The sequence below is a fragment of the Tenrec ecaudatus genome, chromosome 2, assembly GCF_050624435.1.
Source record: "Tenrec ecaudatus isolate mTenEca1 chromosome 2, mTenEca1.hap1, whole genome shotgun sequence".
In the NCBI taxonomy this organism is placed as follows: Eukaryota; Metazoa; Chordata; class Mammalia; order Afrosoricida; family Tenrecidae; genus Tenrec; species Tenrec ecaudatus.
The window spans coordinates 192,506,556-192,523,712 of record NC_134531.1 but is presented as its reverse complement, the minus strand read 5'-3'; the positions used below and the strand labels follow the sequence as shown (position 1 = coordinate 192,523,712).

The 17,157-nt window shown below is 58.4% G+C and overlaps 1 protein-coding gene across 2 annotated transcripts; it reads right to left on the bottom strand.

The window, feature by feature from the left end:
- Positions 1 to 2,930: 2,930 nt before the first annotated feature.
- Positions 2,931 to 14,075, bottom strand: N4BP3 (NEDD4 binding protein 3). Of its 2 annotated transcripts, none has more exons than XM_075542048.1 (5): positions 13,629 to 14,075; positions 8,080 to 8,433; positions 7,324 to 7,854; positions 6,665 to 6,922; positions 2,931 to 6,568 (listed from the first exon to the last, which is right to left on the bottom strand). In XM_075542048.1, exons 2-5 carry the CDS (start codon positions 8,398 to 8,400, stop codon positions 6,035 to 6,037), a joined length of 1,644 nt encoding a protein of 547 aa, XP_075398163.1. In that variant the 5' UTR covers positions 8,401 to 8,433; positions 13,629 to 14,075; the 3' UTR covers positions 2,931 to 6,034. The 2 variants fall into 2 exon arrangements, with proteins under 2 accessions (XP_075398163.1, XP_075398164.1); XM_075542049.1 differs by having other exon boundaries at positions 6,665 to 6,919; positions 13,629 to 14,074.
- Positions 14,076 to 17,157: the final 3,082 nt, after the last annotated feature.

The following is a 17,157-nucleotide window of genomic DNA, read 5'->3' as shown; positions in this document are numbered from 1 at the left end:
TAGGGAAAGAAAGTGAGGGTTAGGAAGGGGTGTGGGAGCTGTGACCCCCCCAAGCTCCGACTGCTCTGGAGGGAAGGGGGTGGAGGCCACCCATACAGACCTCTGGGACACAACACAGCCCTACTTCGAAGGCATCCTCTCTTCTAGCCCTCCCCTCCCCTCAAAAAACAAAAACAGCCTTAATCTTGCACAACTCCGTTTTCTTTATAGCAGTAGACTTGAAATGATCTTTTGTGTTTGTTCTGTCTCCCTCCCTGGCCCTATGCCCCTTCTAGAATAAATGCTCTGTTGGGGCTGGGGCTTCTCATTGCTGCTAGATCCCCCAAAACCCATATCCACACCGAGAACACGATTTTCTCAAACATATTTCCAGGTAGCTAAAAAGTTGCGGCTCATAAATGTATATGGGTTCAATCAGGCTTTGAGGAGGGCATCCCCAGCTGAGTGGAGTCCTCTGCAACTGGCAGATGGGCCCTAAGGGCTGGTCCTGGAGCCTGGGTGGTCTGGGCCCGGCCGCTGGCTGCGGAGGCGGTGAGCTCAGTGAACCTTGCCTAGGGGCCGCTGGCCCGCCGCTTCCCAGCAGACAGGACCTCACAGGGTTTCGCAAGGTCCGTGGCTTCCCCAGCTTCTGGTCTGGAACTCCCGGGACCTGCCTGCCCTGCGCCTGGCTGGGAGTGAGCTGAGTGAGCCATTGCTCACACGGAGACCATGAAAGCGTTAGCTACCTCTCCCAGTTGCTCTGCATCTTGGTGGTTTTGGAAGGGACAGACTGGACCGTGTCCATCAAAGCTGCATCTTCATCTTGATTTTACTTTTCACTATGCATCAAGTTTTATGACATAATTGATTTTGTCAATCTGCACCTATTTGGGTTTTCATTTTTTCCCCTCAGAATGAAGAAACTTAGTTCCCCACTAATCCAACAATAGTCTATTTCACTCTTTTGCTAGTTCTTAACAGTTTGTTTTAATTTAAACTCACCTTTCCATTTTAATTTTTCCCCACATTTCCATTTTATTTTTGGCAAGGGTTGATTCAAAATGTTTACACCCGCAAAAAAAATTATCCAGTTAACCTTGGTACTCCTTATTAAATATTCCTTCCTTTTTTTTTTGAGGGAGTTTTCTTTTTAACTTTTATTGTGACGTGAGTGAAGGGTTATAGAACAGACCAGTTTTCATTCAACATCCGATGCACGTTTGTTGCATGTCATTAGTTGCAATGCCCACAGCATGACATCATTATTTCACACCCTGGGTTTCCGGTTTCCAATCCTCCTCTTTGCCTAACCCTTTCAGACTTCTAAACTTTGTCCTTGGGCAAATGCTGCCCTTCTGATGTCGAATGGCTCCTTAACAAGGACTCATACCTCCCCTCCATTATTATCTTAGATCCCTGTTTGGCTGAAAATTGAGCCTAAAGGATGAGTTCAGTTCCAGGCCTGCAGGGTGACAGGGCCATGGGCATTCCACCCATCTACACAATCAGGACCTCTGTGTTTCAAAGCCCTTGATCACGGATCGGCTTACCAAATGGAAACTACTTTTGGCTACTCATTCAATTCTACTGAGGAATATATAGCTATTCCCACACCAACACCCAACTGTTTTACTTGCTATTTGGCAATATGTTCTAATACTCCTCACAAAAAGGCAAAAGGCCAAGGGCAGCGAGAGGACAAAGGATAAATGATGGCCAGGAACTGGGCTGGGAGAAAGGCGAGGGCAGTGTGGAGAGCGATGGTACAATTCTATTGCTCATCCTGTTTGTAGACAATTCCACGTATTTGCCAAACTCTACAAATTTCACTTAAAAGAGATGTAAAAAAATATATATATCTTTTAAAGAGATATGTTCAATTGTATGCAAATTATACTTTACATGGGCAGGGGGAAAGGATAGGAGGTACAACTCATTGTGTACCATTGACTTCCTATCAACTCATACCAGGAGCAATGGTTGAAGTACTTGGCTGCTAACCCAAAGTTTTGGCACATAGAGTACCTTGACTGTACAAATATTTTTTAAAAGTGGGGCAGGGGGAGGTTATTAAACTGAGAGGACCAACCCAGCAGTGCCTGTGGAGTATCTAAAGCATATATGCCTTCATCATTTCCCAGAAACTTCCCTAAAGAAGGTGCTAGGAGAATCTAGGCCAGTCCCTGAGAGCTGGCACAGTGGCTGTTTCACTCACTGTGGGCTCTGCTCCTCAGAACCTGGGCGTACCAGGGCTCGGGCATGAGAACCAAACAGCCTTCCCTGTCTCCCTGGCTAGGCCCAGGACCTGCTCAGGCTCCCTCCCCTTTCCCCCTTTCTCCTGCAGGTGGCTCCTAACCTGCCCCCTGCCCCTCTTCCCTGGTCTCCTCCTTCATGTATGATTTTGGCTTAGGCTAGGAGCTGCTAAATATTTTTCAGTCTAGTGCAAAATGGCCTTAAGGGTTGCTTGATGGCAGTGCGTTTGGTTTGGGGGAAGAATGACAAAACAGAGCCTTTTGTTTAAAAGGAAAACTCAAGATAACAGCAGCAGGCCATTACAAGTGAGCGTGGGGTCGTTGTGATGGCTGGTCTGGTCGTTGGTTGCCCCTTCCCCTCGGCCACTCCAGGACCCACAGGGTGCAGGGTGGCCGCCACGACCAGCTTATTGGCAGTCTGGGCTAGGCTGTCTTCTGGTCCATCTTTCCCTTCCCCGGGCCGCCCTCCAACCAAGCAGACCCCATCCTCCAAACCTACCCCACATCGTCCTTGTCCACACCTAGACCCAGCCTACAGTGTCCTAAGGGCATTCCCATACTTACCCTGAAGAAACCCCTCAACCTAAGTGAAGGCCACTTGCTGTGCCCTCCTCAGGGAAGCTGGGCTTTCAGCCCCACCTGGAGAGATGGGCAAATAGCCCACTGACAGCCCACAACACTTAAGGCTCACCCCTCTGGTTGGAAGATACCTTTTTTATTGGTGCAAGAAACATGACATGCTTTTCCTTGGCTGAGTCAGAGGTCTGAGCCCCATCCAGCAGGGCAGGGAGACTCGTCTGAAGGAACTCCTGGGGCCTGCACCCTCTTTGGAGGAAGCTTCCCTACAGTGTATTTCCCCCCAGTCTCAGGAATCTCCCCACCCCCGTGCCTGGCAACCCTGGCTCCAGAAGCCACTCATTAGTCTGTCTGTAATCCCCTCCCCTCCAACACTAAGCACTTCCAGAATCCCCATCTCCTGCCTGGTCCCGGTCACTCCCCCAAATGTTCACTAACTCATAATCATATTGCCCCCCCCTCACCCACCCAGGGGCCATTGCAACAAATGCAGGGAGCCAGAGGCCCCCAACTCCGCCTAGTCCTCACTTCAGACCCTTCATTTGTGGATTGGCTACTGGCTTTCCGGAGCCACCTGCACCCAGGGCCTGGCATGGGGCGGGTGCCACCAGCAGGGCACAAACCTTAGTGCTGGAGCCTCAGTCCCAACACACTCAGGGGGACACCTGGTCACCCTTGATTCGACCTGCCCCCACTGTCTTCTGGGCTGGACCAGAATGGGATTCTGAGCAGAGATCAACACACAAGGTGTTCTGCCCACAGTGCCCACAGCTCATGGGGGGAGACTGCCTAGGAGAGCAGCAGGGAAAGCCAGTGGCGAGGCAGAGCGGTTGTGGGTACAGGGAAGAGTGGGTACCCAGGCAGTGAGTGATGGGAGTCTAAGAGGGCATCTTTGTGGAGGCTGTAAGGGGCAGCTAGATTGGAAAGGGGCCACAACTCTGAGTGACTCGGAGGTCTGCCTCCATGATGGGCTAAGGGGCCCAACTAGCCGATGGGAGCTTGGAATGGGTCGTTCAACTGTGGGGAACAGGAGCGATGGGAGACCAGGAGCCCCATGGAGGAACTCATCAGCACTAGATGCTGGGCTCCTGGACTCGGAGGGGAGAGGTCAGCTGGGGAGCCACAGGGCCCACCAGGCACAAGAGAGTGGGGCTGCCCTGAAGCAGTTGTCACTGTCACTGCACTGGCACCTATGATCAGCTGGCCCTGGAGCCACCCAGCCGGCCCGGGGACCAAGAACTGGTTTGCCAGGCACAGACAGATGATCCAGTTCCCTGTGAGTCGCCCAGCTCGGGCTCTCGAGCACCCTCCCCCCACATCTGGGCCTGGCTGTGGTTTCTGGCACAGTTGCCAAGTTTTGGTACCGCCCACCCAGCCCCCTCCGGCTGTCCTAGCCAGCCCAGCTCTCTAATTGCTGGGTGGGGAGCTGTTCCGCAGGCTGGTACACCAAGAGGTGGCCCTGGCCACCGAGGGCCCACCAGCTGGCTGTGGGAATGGGTGACCGAGCTTCAGGACAGCACTGGAGTGGGGTGATCTCCATTAGCTCAGAGACCTCTGTCTGGAGGGCTTTGTGACATGGACACTAAGGCTGAGTGGCGAGTCTGGCTCACTCAGGGCTCCCCATTTCCTGGAAAGGAGACCTGGGCCCAAGAGGGGTTTTAGCCAGGCCTAGGGGTCCATCCTGACCAGTCTCCAGGCAGGCCTGGCCAGGCAGAAAGGTGAGGCCCGGAAGCAACCCTTCCCACCTCTAACCCAGGAACTCCAGGTGCCCCAAACACACCCCCTTGGACACACCCACCACCCACGGTAAACACCTCTACACACACCCGCCACTGACAGCTATAAACACCATCCCCATGACAGAAGGCTCACACACCCCTCTCCAAGCTAGAGGCAGAAGCATGAGCACCCCCAGCCCCATTCATCCCTCTAAACTCTTGATTCCACTCCCTCACCAGAGCCCATCTGCTGGCCTGGGGGCGGGGGCTTACCAAACCAGGAGGTGAGGTGGTGGTGGTGGTGGGGGGGGGGTGTCCTGAAGAGACTCAGAGGAAAACCAGGGAAGGGGCTGTGAGGGCCGTGGGTTCCTCGGGAGCAGGAAGCAAACACATTTCCTCCTGTGCCCCTAGCATGCCTAGCTCGGGCCACACAGCACCCACAGACTGTGAGCACTCAATGCAGATGCTCTAGCCCCAAAGAAGCTGAGAGAATGGGGGAGACAGGAGGCCCGTTTCCTCCCTGCGAGGGATCTTTCCAGAATACAAATCCGATTCTATCACACCCCTGAGGAAAAGTGCCCCCATGGTCCCCACTGCCTGCTGGGAAATGTTCGTACTGCTGTAGGGACGGCCCTCTACCAAAGGGACCACCAACTTTCCTGCCTCTCCACCTGCGGCGGCCTAGCCACCCCCTCGCCCCCTCCCACAGTGGGTTCGGGGAAGGGCCGAGCTCTCCTGGAAACTTTGGATGCTCAAATTGCAGTTGTCTTAAGCCAGCCCCAAAGCCAACAGGGCCCGGGCACCTGGGGCCCAGACTCCCCCCAAGAAATGGTTCCTGTTCTAGAAGTGCCCTGATTGACTCGCCCTGTTCTTCCTGGGGTTCCCGGGTATTGTTGCTCCTCCAAAATCCCACCTGTGCTAAAGAACTCCCAGCCCACACGACCGCCAAGGAAGCGTGCAGGACCGGAGCAAGGAGAGAGGTTCCTCCACTCCCTAAATCCAGGCGCCCAGCAGCTTCACACCCAGACTCGGGCACACCCCTCCCTTTCCCAAGCTCGCCTACCCTGAGAGGAGCCAGGAGCCCAGGTCAGCAACCCCGACTGTGCAGGAGCCTCTGGGCTCAGGCCAAGGCCAGGCCCAATGTATCAGCCAGGGCTTCCTAGTAGAAAACCTGGTTTTATTCGGGGGAGGCCGAGGTTCCCACTGTAGCCTCCTTACAGGGAAGTCTCAGCCCTGGTTTCAACCGCCCTCCCTCACGTGGCCCCCTCTCCTGCCTCACGTCCCTGTGCCACCCCCCTCCAGGGGCCGGCCTAGGCCCTGCCTGGGTGCTCTTCTCCTGGCACCTGTCTAGCTGCTGGGCCCCCTGGATCCCTCCTCTAGATGGGCCTCCCCACCCCGGGGCCAGCCTTGAAGATAGGGCCCCAGACTCAGGGTAAGGGAAGGGGCCCAGCGCCGTGGGGCTGGCTGCCCAGGCCATCTCCGGACAGCTGTCAGCTGCTTCCACTGGCCTCAGATCTTGGAGGATTCCAGCCGAGGGCTCCAGGCTGTGGGAGTCTCCCGCAGCGCCCGCAGCTCCTGCTCCAGCGCCTGGTTGCGGCGATACATGTCCATGTAGCCCCCCTGGATCTCCCTCTGGTATCGCAGCACCCGCTCCTTCTCCTCCTGCCACGTCCGCCGCTCCTGCTCGAAACGCAGCGCCTGCTCCTGGCCCCGCAGTCGCTCCTGCAGCAGCTCGGCCCACAGTTGCTCAGCCCCGTCCCGGTCCCCGGGCTCGCTGCCGCCGGCCTCCCCAAGCATCCCCCGGCTCTTGCAGTCATCGGTCTCACAGCTGCCAGGGGCTTCCTCCCGAGGGGCTTGCTCCTGCAGGCTCTGCACGGCCTCCCGCAGCCGGGCCAGCTCCTCGTCCTGGGCCTGGGCCTGCACCCGGCAGCCTCGAAGCTGCGTCTTCAGGCTGAAGATCTCTGCCAGCTTCTGGGCCAGCTCTGCCTGGGCCTCCCGCAGCTGCTGCTTCAGGAGGCTGATCTCGGCAGTCTTCTGGCACACCTGCGGAGGGGGACAGGACCGGCAAGGTGAGGGCAGGCAGAGGACGGGGCCTGCAGCCAGGCGGGGAGGCTCTTCTGAGCACCTGTGGTCTCTCACCTCCCACCGGGCTTCCTCCTCCGGCCGGGCGCCAGGGTCACCATCTGGAAGTGTGCCCGGGGGCCGAGGCTCGGGGCCCAGGCCCTGCTGAGCCCTCAGCTCCTTGCGCAGGCGCCGCTGCTCCTGCTGGGCCATGAAGAGCTGAAGCTGGAGATTGCGCTCGCTCCGCTCGGCCTTCTGGACGACCTCGTGCAGCCGCTCCACGTACAGACGCTTCAGCTCAGCCAGCCACAGCCGGTGACGCTCCTCCAGCACCTGCTAGGGGACAGGGAACCGGCGAGGGCTACTGTAGCCCTGATGGACAGCCACCCACAGTCCATCCAGCCTCCCACGAAGAACCCTTGCATTCAGAGCTGACACCCCGTCACCCCACACACCCCATCTCATCCCTGGTTCAGGTCCTGTGCCCGACATCACAGCTCCCAGCTGCTGGACCTCGGATGTCATCCAAAGACAAAGTGCCCACAACACAGGACCCTCCTGTCAGGGGACTGCTCTCCGTCCAGCCTGATGTCCAGGCAGAGTACTGGTGACATGTGGGGTGGGGGACAGGAGCTGAGTCACCTTGTTTCCTGTTCTCCTGTGCTGAGAGCCATGTGGGTGCACTGGCTGGGGGGCCCTCAGTCCATCCCGTACCCCAGGGAAGGGGCCTCCCTCACCTGTGTGAAGGGACTGGAGCTGTCTTCATCCCCAAAGCCTCTCTTGAGTTCCGCACAGGTCTCGGGCAGCACCGCAGCCACCACCTCCTCGGCCGACGGGCAGGAGAACTCGTAGGGGGGAGGTGGCTCTGGCAGGCAGCTCAGCATAGCCAGCGGCCCCGCTTCCTTGGGGACCCTGGAGGTCCGGTCCAGAGAGCCCCCAAGGTGGTTGATGTGACCCACGGAGGAGCTGAAGGAGCTGGGGCCGGTGCCAGGGCTGCGGCCAAAGCTCCCTCCACTGGAGGAGTCCGACAAACTGGGCTCGGGCTCGGGGCCCCCCTCGTCCAGGCTGAGGGCGTGCAGCAGCTGGGCCCGGGCCTGTGCCTGGCTGGCCCGGGGCCCCGGGCTCAGGGGTGGGTGGCAGGCCAGCGTGTGCAGGCTGCCATTGCTGCGCCACAGTTTCTGGCCCTTGTGGGCTGCTAGGCTCTGCATGGACAGGAAGCCTTTCCCGGTGCCCGCTGTGGGTTTGAACACTGATGGGCGAATGCGGCACTGCCGAGAGAGAGGGCAGCATGAGGCTCTGGGCTCCAGGCTGGCCACTCGCACGCTCCCACACCTCCCCCCATCCCCCACCCCAGGTCCTCCGGGAAAAGCTTGCCTGTGTCCCCAGCTCAGGCCATCCTGGGCAACATCCTAGCCCCTGGGTCACCAAGCAGATCCCCACCAGTTCCATCTCCTGGCCCCCCACAAAGGAAAGGCAGGGACAGGGGTGCACACCTTGTCGAAGCGGCCGCGCTCCGGCAGCGAGGTCTTGCTGAAGTCTCCAGCCCAGGGATGCTCCCGGTAGTAGAGGGTGGCATAGTCGGCAGATTCATTGCGAGCCGCCCGCTTGGCAGCCTTGCCATCTCTCTTCGGGAGGTGCAGGTAGCTGAGGAGCTCACGCTGGCCCAGGCCCTTCCGAAAGAGACCATCCGGCTGGCGGGAGCCCCGGGACCCCGCGAGCGCCGCCCGTAGCTCTTCAGGGGAGAAGTCCTGTCGTTCCAACAGGCTGCCCACGCTGCCCATGGCAATGCCAGCAGGGCCTGGGGCTGTGGCCATGAAGTGTCAGCGAGGCACAGGCAGCAGCTGCTTCTGGGGATCAGGAGGCTTCATCAGGACCGGCGAGGTGCTGGCTTCCCACCTCCCCCACCACATCCCTGAGTCTAGGTGCTTGCTTGGGGTGGGAGGCTGTTGCCCACCTGGCCCAGACCCAGGAGCAGGCGGATGTGGGTCCCAGAGCAATGTCCAGGGCTCCCAAGCTGGGAAGAGGAAAGGGGTCTGTACAAATCCACATGCCTCCGTGCCACCCTGCCGCTCCCATTCTCTCTGGGACTGAGTCCCAAAGCCCAAGGAACAGGACAGGGTGCTGTGTCTGTGTCTCAGTGAGTGCATGGGTGTTGGGGGTTTGTGCCCCTGAAGCAACAGGATAGCTCCCCCAACCCCAGAAGGAAGCAGCAGAGGGTGGAGGTGGACTTCGGCTATGAGTAAAACCTTGGCCTTACTCTCCTCCTGGGCTCCCCCACCAAATCTGGGGTGGACACAGGGCACCCAGACCCTCCAATTCATTTTCCTCCCTTCACCATAACCCTCTGCTAAGGAGCCCACCTACTGGCCCTGGGGACAGGGCAGCACTGCTCCGTGGGCTTCCTTACAGCTGCGGCCTGCGGCCTCTGTCTCCGCAGCAGTGGCTGGTGCGTCCCAACCACAGCCCTTTCCGCGGTCAGCCCAGCACTTGATACACTGCACTACCACGTCAGTATTCCACACCTCGGGAGGGGGGAACACCCTGCTCAGCCCTTCTTCCGCCAACGGTCAGAGTTCCCCAAGGGAAACATCTGGATGGGGTGGGACTCGGGGGGGGGGGGGTGGTTAGCTACAGCAGGAGGACTATAAACAGGAAGGGTGAGGGGAGGAAGGATGGAGTGAACAATGGGCACGGCTTCCGCAACAGGTGTACATGTGCGTTCAGGGGGAGGGAACAGGAGGGGGCCCCGAGTTCTGCCAGCCCTCAGAGCCCACCACCAGGCAGGGCAGGGTCCCAGACCCTGCCATCAGTGAGTGACTGCACGAAGTCACTGCCTCACATCCTCCTCTGTAAAACGGACACACACCAACCACAGCTACAGGAGTTCATCCCCCACCCCCCAGTGATGAGCTTTAACTTGCCGAATGACCTCTCACAGCTGGCGAGGGAAACTGCTCATTGGCACCCCTCAAACACCACCCCCACCCCCCAGTGTCACCCAGAGCACACGCCAAACCTGCGCTACCCACTGGTGAGATAGCCTAAGACACCCAGGCCAGCACCCAACACCACACTAGTGTGATCAGGGACCTATGTGACCTGGCTGGCTGGCCTCTCCCACCCCCCAGGGCTTGTCCATGGACTCTGGAGGGCAGAAGCTGCACTGGATCCCAAGGAATCCTTCAGAGGCTTCAGAAAGCCACAAAAAAACCCAAAATCACCAGAAAACCCATTGCCACTCAGTCAGTTCCGATTGAGAGATCTGAGGGTGGGTTGACAGTCTTGTCAGTCTCCCTTGGAGTGGCTGATGGGTTTGAACTGCCACCCTGGCTCAGAAGTCTCTGCTGGCTGGCTGAAGAGATGCTCTCTTCCCTACTCACGCCCACAAGCTTCCACCAGGCCACCGTGCTGGCTGCAGCTGCAAGTCCCTGCCACACACCCACTGTGCTTCCCGGACACACGCTCCCGCCCCAAACAATGGTCTTTAGGAGGCTCCATCTTCCTCAACCATTTCCAGGCTTTGTGTTTGTGGGGCATGAGGGGGGGAGGAGACAGGAAGGGCTGGATCTCGTCCCTCATACCTTGTAGCCTTCAACCTCAGCCTGGGAACAACCAGGCCTGAGATGGGGGTGGAGCGGAGTGTGCAGCCCCCTGAGGATGTCACCACTGCCCCCCCACCACACACACACAGAGGAGAGTGGGGTGGGGTGGGGAAACAGGTAAGGCTTCACAGGAGCTGAGCTCCTACCGAGATGTGGCCCTGAGTAGAAGTCGAACTGAGTCCTGTGACAGATGTATTGTTTCTATTTTTAGGTGAAACCACAGCCTCAGAAAGGTGAGGGGGACTTGCCCAAGGTCACAGAGCGGGCCATATCCAGGATGTCGGTACTCGTGGGCAGGAGAACTGAGATTCAAACATCTTGCCTCCCACCCTGATACCTCTCCCCAGTGACAACCCTCCAGTGACACACACACACACACACACACACACAACTCGTATGGTGCCTGGGAGGGGGCCAGGGAAGAGAGCAGCAAACAGTCTGGTGTCCAGTCCGTCCTCCACACTCTCTCTGTGGGCCCCTGGCTCAGCTCCCCCAGCTTGGAAACGGTAGAGACACTGCCTGCCATGTGGGGTTCCTGTGACAGTCATGGGGACAAGGGAGGTGAAAGGGCTTTGGAACTTTAAGTCCTGTGAGCATATGGGAGCAGAGATGTTGGCTGAGTGGCCAGATTCACCCACCTCACTCCACACATACCATCTCACCTTCCACTGGGCAGTGCCTCACTTCTTCAGAAGACTGACACTCTGGTTTTCCCCATGATGGGTTTCAGGCTTCGGGGAGGGAGGGGTGCAAATCCATGGACAAGAGGCAGTCACAGGTTCCAGGAGGGCATACAAACACACAACTAGGCCACAGTCAGCCCCACTCAGCAGCGCGCACTTGCCTGCTACCTCAGAAGCCAAAGTGTAGACAGTCGCCCTCACTGATCACCCCCCCACCGCCACACACACACACACAGACACCCCAGCATGAAGACCCAGGAGTCCTTCCTAAGCTAGATGCCGGCGCAGGTGGCCAGTTAGAAACAGCCAAGGAGGCAGGTTCTAGCCCCTTCTGCCCCTCTGATGTAGCCTATTAGCAGTAGGCCCTTGGCTCCAGCCTGGGGAGGAGGTCTCCATCTGGGGCCTAGTCCCCTCCTCCTCAAGGGGTCCATCCCACTGCCACCCCTCCCCCATCTCACACATTCCTCCCGGTTGCCACGGGGCTGGTATGGCTGGGCGGGACAGGGCTCAGGAGAGGGAGGAGGGGCGAACAACAGCGTTTGGGTTGCTGCCTCAGTGGGACAGGCAGAGAAAAGCCCAGAGCCGCGGCCTCCTCCAAGAACCTCTGCTTCCCTGCCCAGAGCTGACACTCCACCACCCCAGCAGGGCAGCACAGCCATTCTCTCTGAGCCCCAGGTGCCCCCAACATGGCCCCTCACATCTGCTGGCATCACCTGACCCTCCAGCACAGAAAGCCCTGGACACAGCACGACAAACCTGGTGGAGATAGAAGCTGGGCCCTGGGGGACTGAACTGGCCTCGAAGCAGTGGAGACCATTAGCTTGGCGCACGCCAGCACCCAGTAGTGGGTGCCTCCCTGGGTCAGTCCTAACCTGGGCACGACCACACTCTCAGAACACACCCAGGAGGTAAGGATGTCCTTCCCCTTCCTCAGGAGGTGGAATACTTGGCTAAGGCCCCATTCAGCTGCCCAGAGAGAGGACACGGGTTTAAAGAGTCTATGTGGCTTATTAGGAAGCCTTCTGTGACCCCCACCTTGCATGTCTTCTGGGGTGGACATCCCAGCCCCCATTGTGGGCAGGGAGCTCAGAGGCCAGCCTGGAGAAGGTTAGCCCCTCCCTAGCTCTGGCCCCAAGGGAGGGTCCCACCACCTGCTGGGGGATCAGCTTAGCTGAGGCGTAGTCTGCAGCTGCCCCAGAGGAATGAGATTGGAATGTCCCAGCTCAAGGAGGGGGCAGTAAAGGGGCAGGGGAGAAGGGAGGCACTGGGGCGGAGCTCAGGGTCAGAGCCCGGCAGGAGGGAGGCTATAGTAGTCACCCACACTTGCTCAGCACTCTACAGTGTGTTGGGTTTTTTTAAGCCCTTTCATTTCATCATCTCATCTCATATCCACAACAGCCTCTGGGCTGTCAGGCAGGACAGTAATTACCTTCACCCCCATTTCACAAACAGGGAAATTGAGGCCCAGAAAGAGGAAGTCCCCAGAGTGCCAAACAACCTGGACTTCCTGGACAAAATCCTCACTGATGGACCACACTGTCCCAGGATCAAGTCACTAGCTGGCCCCCCAGGAGAACACATACTGTATATCTGCCCAGGCCTCTCTGCCTCCACCCCCACCATTCATCTCTTTCTCTCTCTCTTTTCCTCCTTCCCTCCCTCTCTCTCATGTTTCAAGGGGATTTGCTTTAGGTTTGGGATCCCAGTTCCCACCCCAAGCCTGGACTCCCTCCTGCCTGGCCGGACTGGGTGAGGAAGAAGTGCACGTGTGGACGCCCAGCCCTGGATGATGCTCCAGAGGCGGTGGCGGGAGCCGGCTGCTGCGTTCATTCACAGTCTCACACGTACACACCCACACACAGCCAGCCGCAGAGAAGCCCGGCCCGGCTGGGAGGGCCCTGGGAGCCGGGAGCAGGCTGCTCCCACATCGGACGGGCGGGCCAGCCTCCTGCCTTCGCCCCTTTCTCTGGCCGTGCACGCAGAGGGCTGGCAGGAGGCAAGGGTGGGAGTACACCCATGGAAGACTCCAAGAGCACCTCAATCTGCAACTAGGGGGTCTTGGGCCGGGGTGAGGGGTCGGTGGGTCCCAGCCCTATTCTCGACACAGCTGTGGCCCTAATTCCGATCTGGTCTCAAGATGGTCCCCACTTTAGCCATAGGTTGTGGCCAAGCCATGGGACAGCGTTCCGACCAGGGAACGGGCGCCCTCGGGGTGCTTGGCAGTCAACTGCAGCCGGGACACGAAAGGGGGGCGGGGGGGAGGGGTATCTCGGTGTGGACAGGTGAAGGGTCTCCTGGACAGATCGGAGGAGCAGCCGAGGTCGGCACCCTAGTCGAATTTCTCTCGAGGAGGCCGTGGTGGAGGTTCAGATCGCCCCAGCACTGCAGGAGATCCTCGAGCTACCTGGGGTGGGGGCTGCAGCTCTCTCTGCCCAGTCCCTCCCAGGGGCCCGCCCGGAGCTGCCGTCCCACCCAGGCTGCGGTGCGGGATCCGGGCCGCTGCGCCACATGCAGGGGGAAGGGGTGACGAGGAACAGACCCTGCCGCCAGACCCTCCGGAGGCGCGTCGGGGTCGTCGGTGCACCGGAGTCAGAAACACCTGGGCGCACCCGCACCCTGCTAGCCCCCGCCCATTTCTCAGACGGGTGCCTCGGCCGGCGAGGGGCTGCGGCTCGGCCAAGGACGCCCGGACGGCGCGACCTCCGCGGCGGCCCCACCCCGGGTCTGGCCCTGGTCCTCGGCAGAGCGCACGCTTACCATGCTGGCGCCGCGCTCCCGCGCTCGCCGCCGGCCACACTCCCAGTCTCGCGCGCCGCGCTTCCTCGGGCGGATTCGAACCTCTCTCCAAGCAGCCGTGCTCCGCCGAGTCTGCGAGCCCGGCCGGTGCGGCGCTGCGGCCGGCGCCGGGAAAACGCGGGAGGACGGCGGGCGGGCGGGCGGGCGCCGGAGCCGGATTGGCGAGGGAGGGACCGGCGCGGCGGCGCTGCTTGCCTGCCCCAGAGGCGGAGGGAAAACCCGGCCTGACTCACCGCGCGCCGCGAGCCCTGAGCCCGACCGGGCCCCCGGATGTGGGGGGCGGGGACCAGGGGGTACACCGCCCACCCGGAATCCAACCTGAGCCTCGCCCAGCGCGGCCAGGCCCGCGCGGTCGGCCGCTGAGCCCTCTGCCGGCTGCGCCCCGCGCTTCGGCCGCCCTGGGCGCGCCGGCCTCGGACTGGCCGGTCCGCAGCCTGAGCGCGGCGACGCCCCCGGGGCGCCGCCCGGCTCCTCCTCTTCCCCCCCCCCTCCTCGGGCCTCTCGCCTCTATCCTGTTACCGAACTCCACGGCTTCGGTCCATCACCTCCAGATCCTCAGCGCTGCGTCTGCTCTCAAGTACTCAGTAGCATTTCCGCTTGAGGCTGAACAACATAATACTCTCCGAGAGGTGAGACATTTTCCCAAGGTTCCCAGCTAGTTAGCAACTGACTTGGGTACCCTCTCACAAGTTACACCTCCACCCCACCCCATCCCACCCACCCCTCACGCCCAAGTTTTCCACGGGTTGCAAATCCAGATGCCTTCCGGCCACTCAGATCATCTACATGAGTTCAGTAGGTTGGGGGTACGACTGTAGAGAGAGATGGGGACCTAGCATCTACCTAAAATAATTCCAATCCCCAAAGTCCAAAATCTCTTCCTCAATGAAACGGAGTACCCTACCATATGGATGACCCAGCAGTTCCATTCTTAAGTACATACATAACCCCTCAAACCGAAAACGTGTTCAAAGGAGTCTTTTATATAGGACTGTTCCCAGACCATAGCCAAACAGATGGATAAACAAAACGTGCTCGGCCCACACAGTGGAATAGTATTCACTCGGCACAAAGGAGCGAGCCATACCACATGGAGATGACCTTCCTGGATGAGTCTCAAGAACAAGTCAAGGGGAAGAAGCTACACAAAGGGGATCTTGTGTGATTGTATTTATCTGAAACAGGTAAGTAGGGAAATCTATAGAGGCCAGAGGCAGATTAAAGGTCATCAGGGGATGGAAGGAGGGGCATGAGGAGTGACTGCTTAATGGGCTTCTTTTTGGGGTGGTGAATTTGGTTTGAAACCAGAGTGGAGCTGGTTGCGAATTGTACACTTTGAAATGGTTAATATTATGTTATGCCAAAGGGAGTCCATGCTAGGTGCTGAAGAAAATTCAGGTTCAAGTGGATTGTTTGAAGCGCAGTGAGGTATCCAAGGTCGTCTTGACCTTCCTAGGCCAGCGTTCTGTGGCCTGCGCAGGCTGCCAGTGAGACGTGCTCCCTGTCTTCGACCATGGCAACAAGACGGCAAACAAGCAGAAGGCACCCTCCAGCCCAGAGGGGTCAAAGGCAAGGTCGTGAGGAAAGAGGGACCAAAAGGGAACCTCCAGATAGCAGCTACAGACCAGAGAAGGCCACTGCAAGTGGGAGGCCAGTCCTCTCACACCCCTTTCTTTCTCAGCCTCCTTCAGCTCAGCTTGTCCCACACCACCCCATCAGGAACTTTCTGCAGTTGCTTAGGGTGTAGCGCTCAGGGGGGAGCTGAACTGCAGAGCTGTGGTTTACAGATGGCAAAACTGAGCTGCCCGGCCCCTCCAGTCTGGGCTCCAGGCTATTGAGAGCATACCCCCTCCCCCACAGTCTTCCCCTCTCTGAAGCTGGCCTGGCAGATACTGCTTCCTGCCTGGCATCTCTGAGCTCTTTGAGGTTGCCCTGGTCACCTGGTTAGGGAGTGGCAAGGCTGAGGGGGACCAGCTGCCCCAGGGTAGAAGCAGTGTTTGTCTTAGTCTACAAAGTGTCTCCTCCTCCCGCCTCCACGAACCCAGCGCCCTCTCAGTCCTCCCTTCTCCATCCTCCCTTCCGGTCTTGTTATGGGTTGAATTGTTGTAAACCCTAACCCCCACACCTCTGGAGGCTCAATGGTTAAGCACTTGGCCACTAACCTTTGGTTGGTGGTTGAAACTCATTCAAAGATGACAGCAGAAAAACCCAGTGGGGCAGCCCTATTGGGTCCCGGGGCTCTCTAACAACATAGCTGTAGCTGTCCTCGCACTGGAGCATCTGGTCATGTTCTGGTAGTGAGTTAGTGTCAGTGAGGGGGGATCTTCAGCTGGTCACTTGTGAAACATAAGAGGAGCAAATTAGGCACAAAAGCAAGGAAGTCCAGTCGGGGCAGATAGCTGCTACTCCCACTGAAGATGGCCAAGGATCAGAGGACAGAAGCTGAAAGGGGACAAGGACCAATCCCCAGCGCTGAAGGGGAGAAAAAGTCCTCCACTCCAGATAAACCCATAGCCAGTGGGTCCAGTCCAACCTGGAGTGACCATAGGACAGAGTAGAACTGCCCCAAGCAAACCGCCTCAGTTGTCTCCTGGGGAGCAGCTTGTGGGTTGGAACCATTCATTATTTTGATTAACAGCTGGGCACTTCATCATTTCCCCCCCCCAGGACTCCCTCCCCCCCAGGGCTCCCTCCCCCTGGAGAAAACCAAACCAAAACAAACAATTTTGACTCACAATGACCAGACATTCCCAAGACTCTAAGTCCTTACAGGAGCAGACAGCCTCATCTTTCTCCCTCACAGCAGCTGGTGAATTTGAACCACCAACCTGGAGGTTAGCAATCCAATGCTTCCTAGACAACGCCATGGGGTCTCCTGAATGTAGACATCTAGCCTCCTGAACTGTGAGAAAATATGTCACTGTTCCTTCTGTTCTGTTCCAGCCTCTTGTGGTCTTGCTGTTGTGGCAGCTCAGATAATGCACGTAGGATACCGCCATAGCCTCGAGCACAAACCGTCTGTAAGGTCACCTCTGGCTGCCTGAAGTCCAGCTTCCTGGGATGGAGAACGAAGCCCAGAGAGACCGCAGGACCTATCCCCTGCAAAAAACAACTCTGAGCTAGTTCCTGCAGTTACAGGCCTCTGGCCGCCTAGTCTGACTCTTCTTTCTCCTGCTTCTGACCTCAGTGCCCTTGGGCCAAGTGATAACTTCACGGCTCACAGTAGCCAGAAGGTGGAAATGGACTAAATGTCGCCCAGCAGATGAGCGGGGACACACGATGGGGTGTATGCTGTCAAGGGGCTATCGTTCAGTCAGTCAGAGAGATTGGTGGACCATGCATGCTCAAACATGGGTGAGCCTCGAAAACATGCTCATATTGGTAGTAGAAACCAATTCACAAACACTCACATGTGTACAAGAAAGAGTTTTATATAAAAGAGCAATTGAATATTAAGAAAACATCCCAGCCCAATCCAGATCAAGTCCAT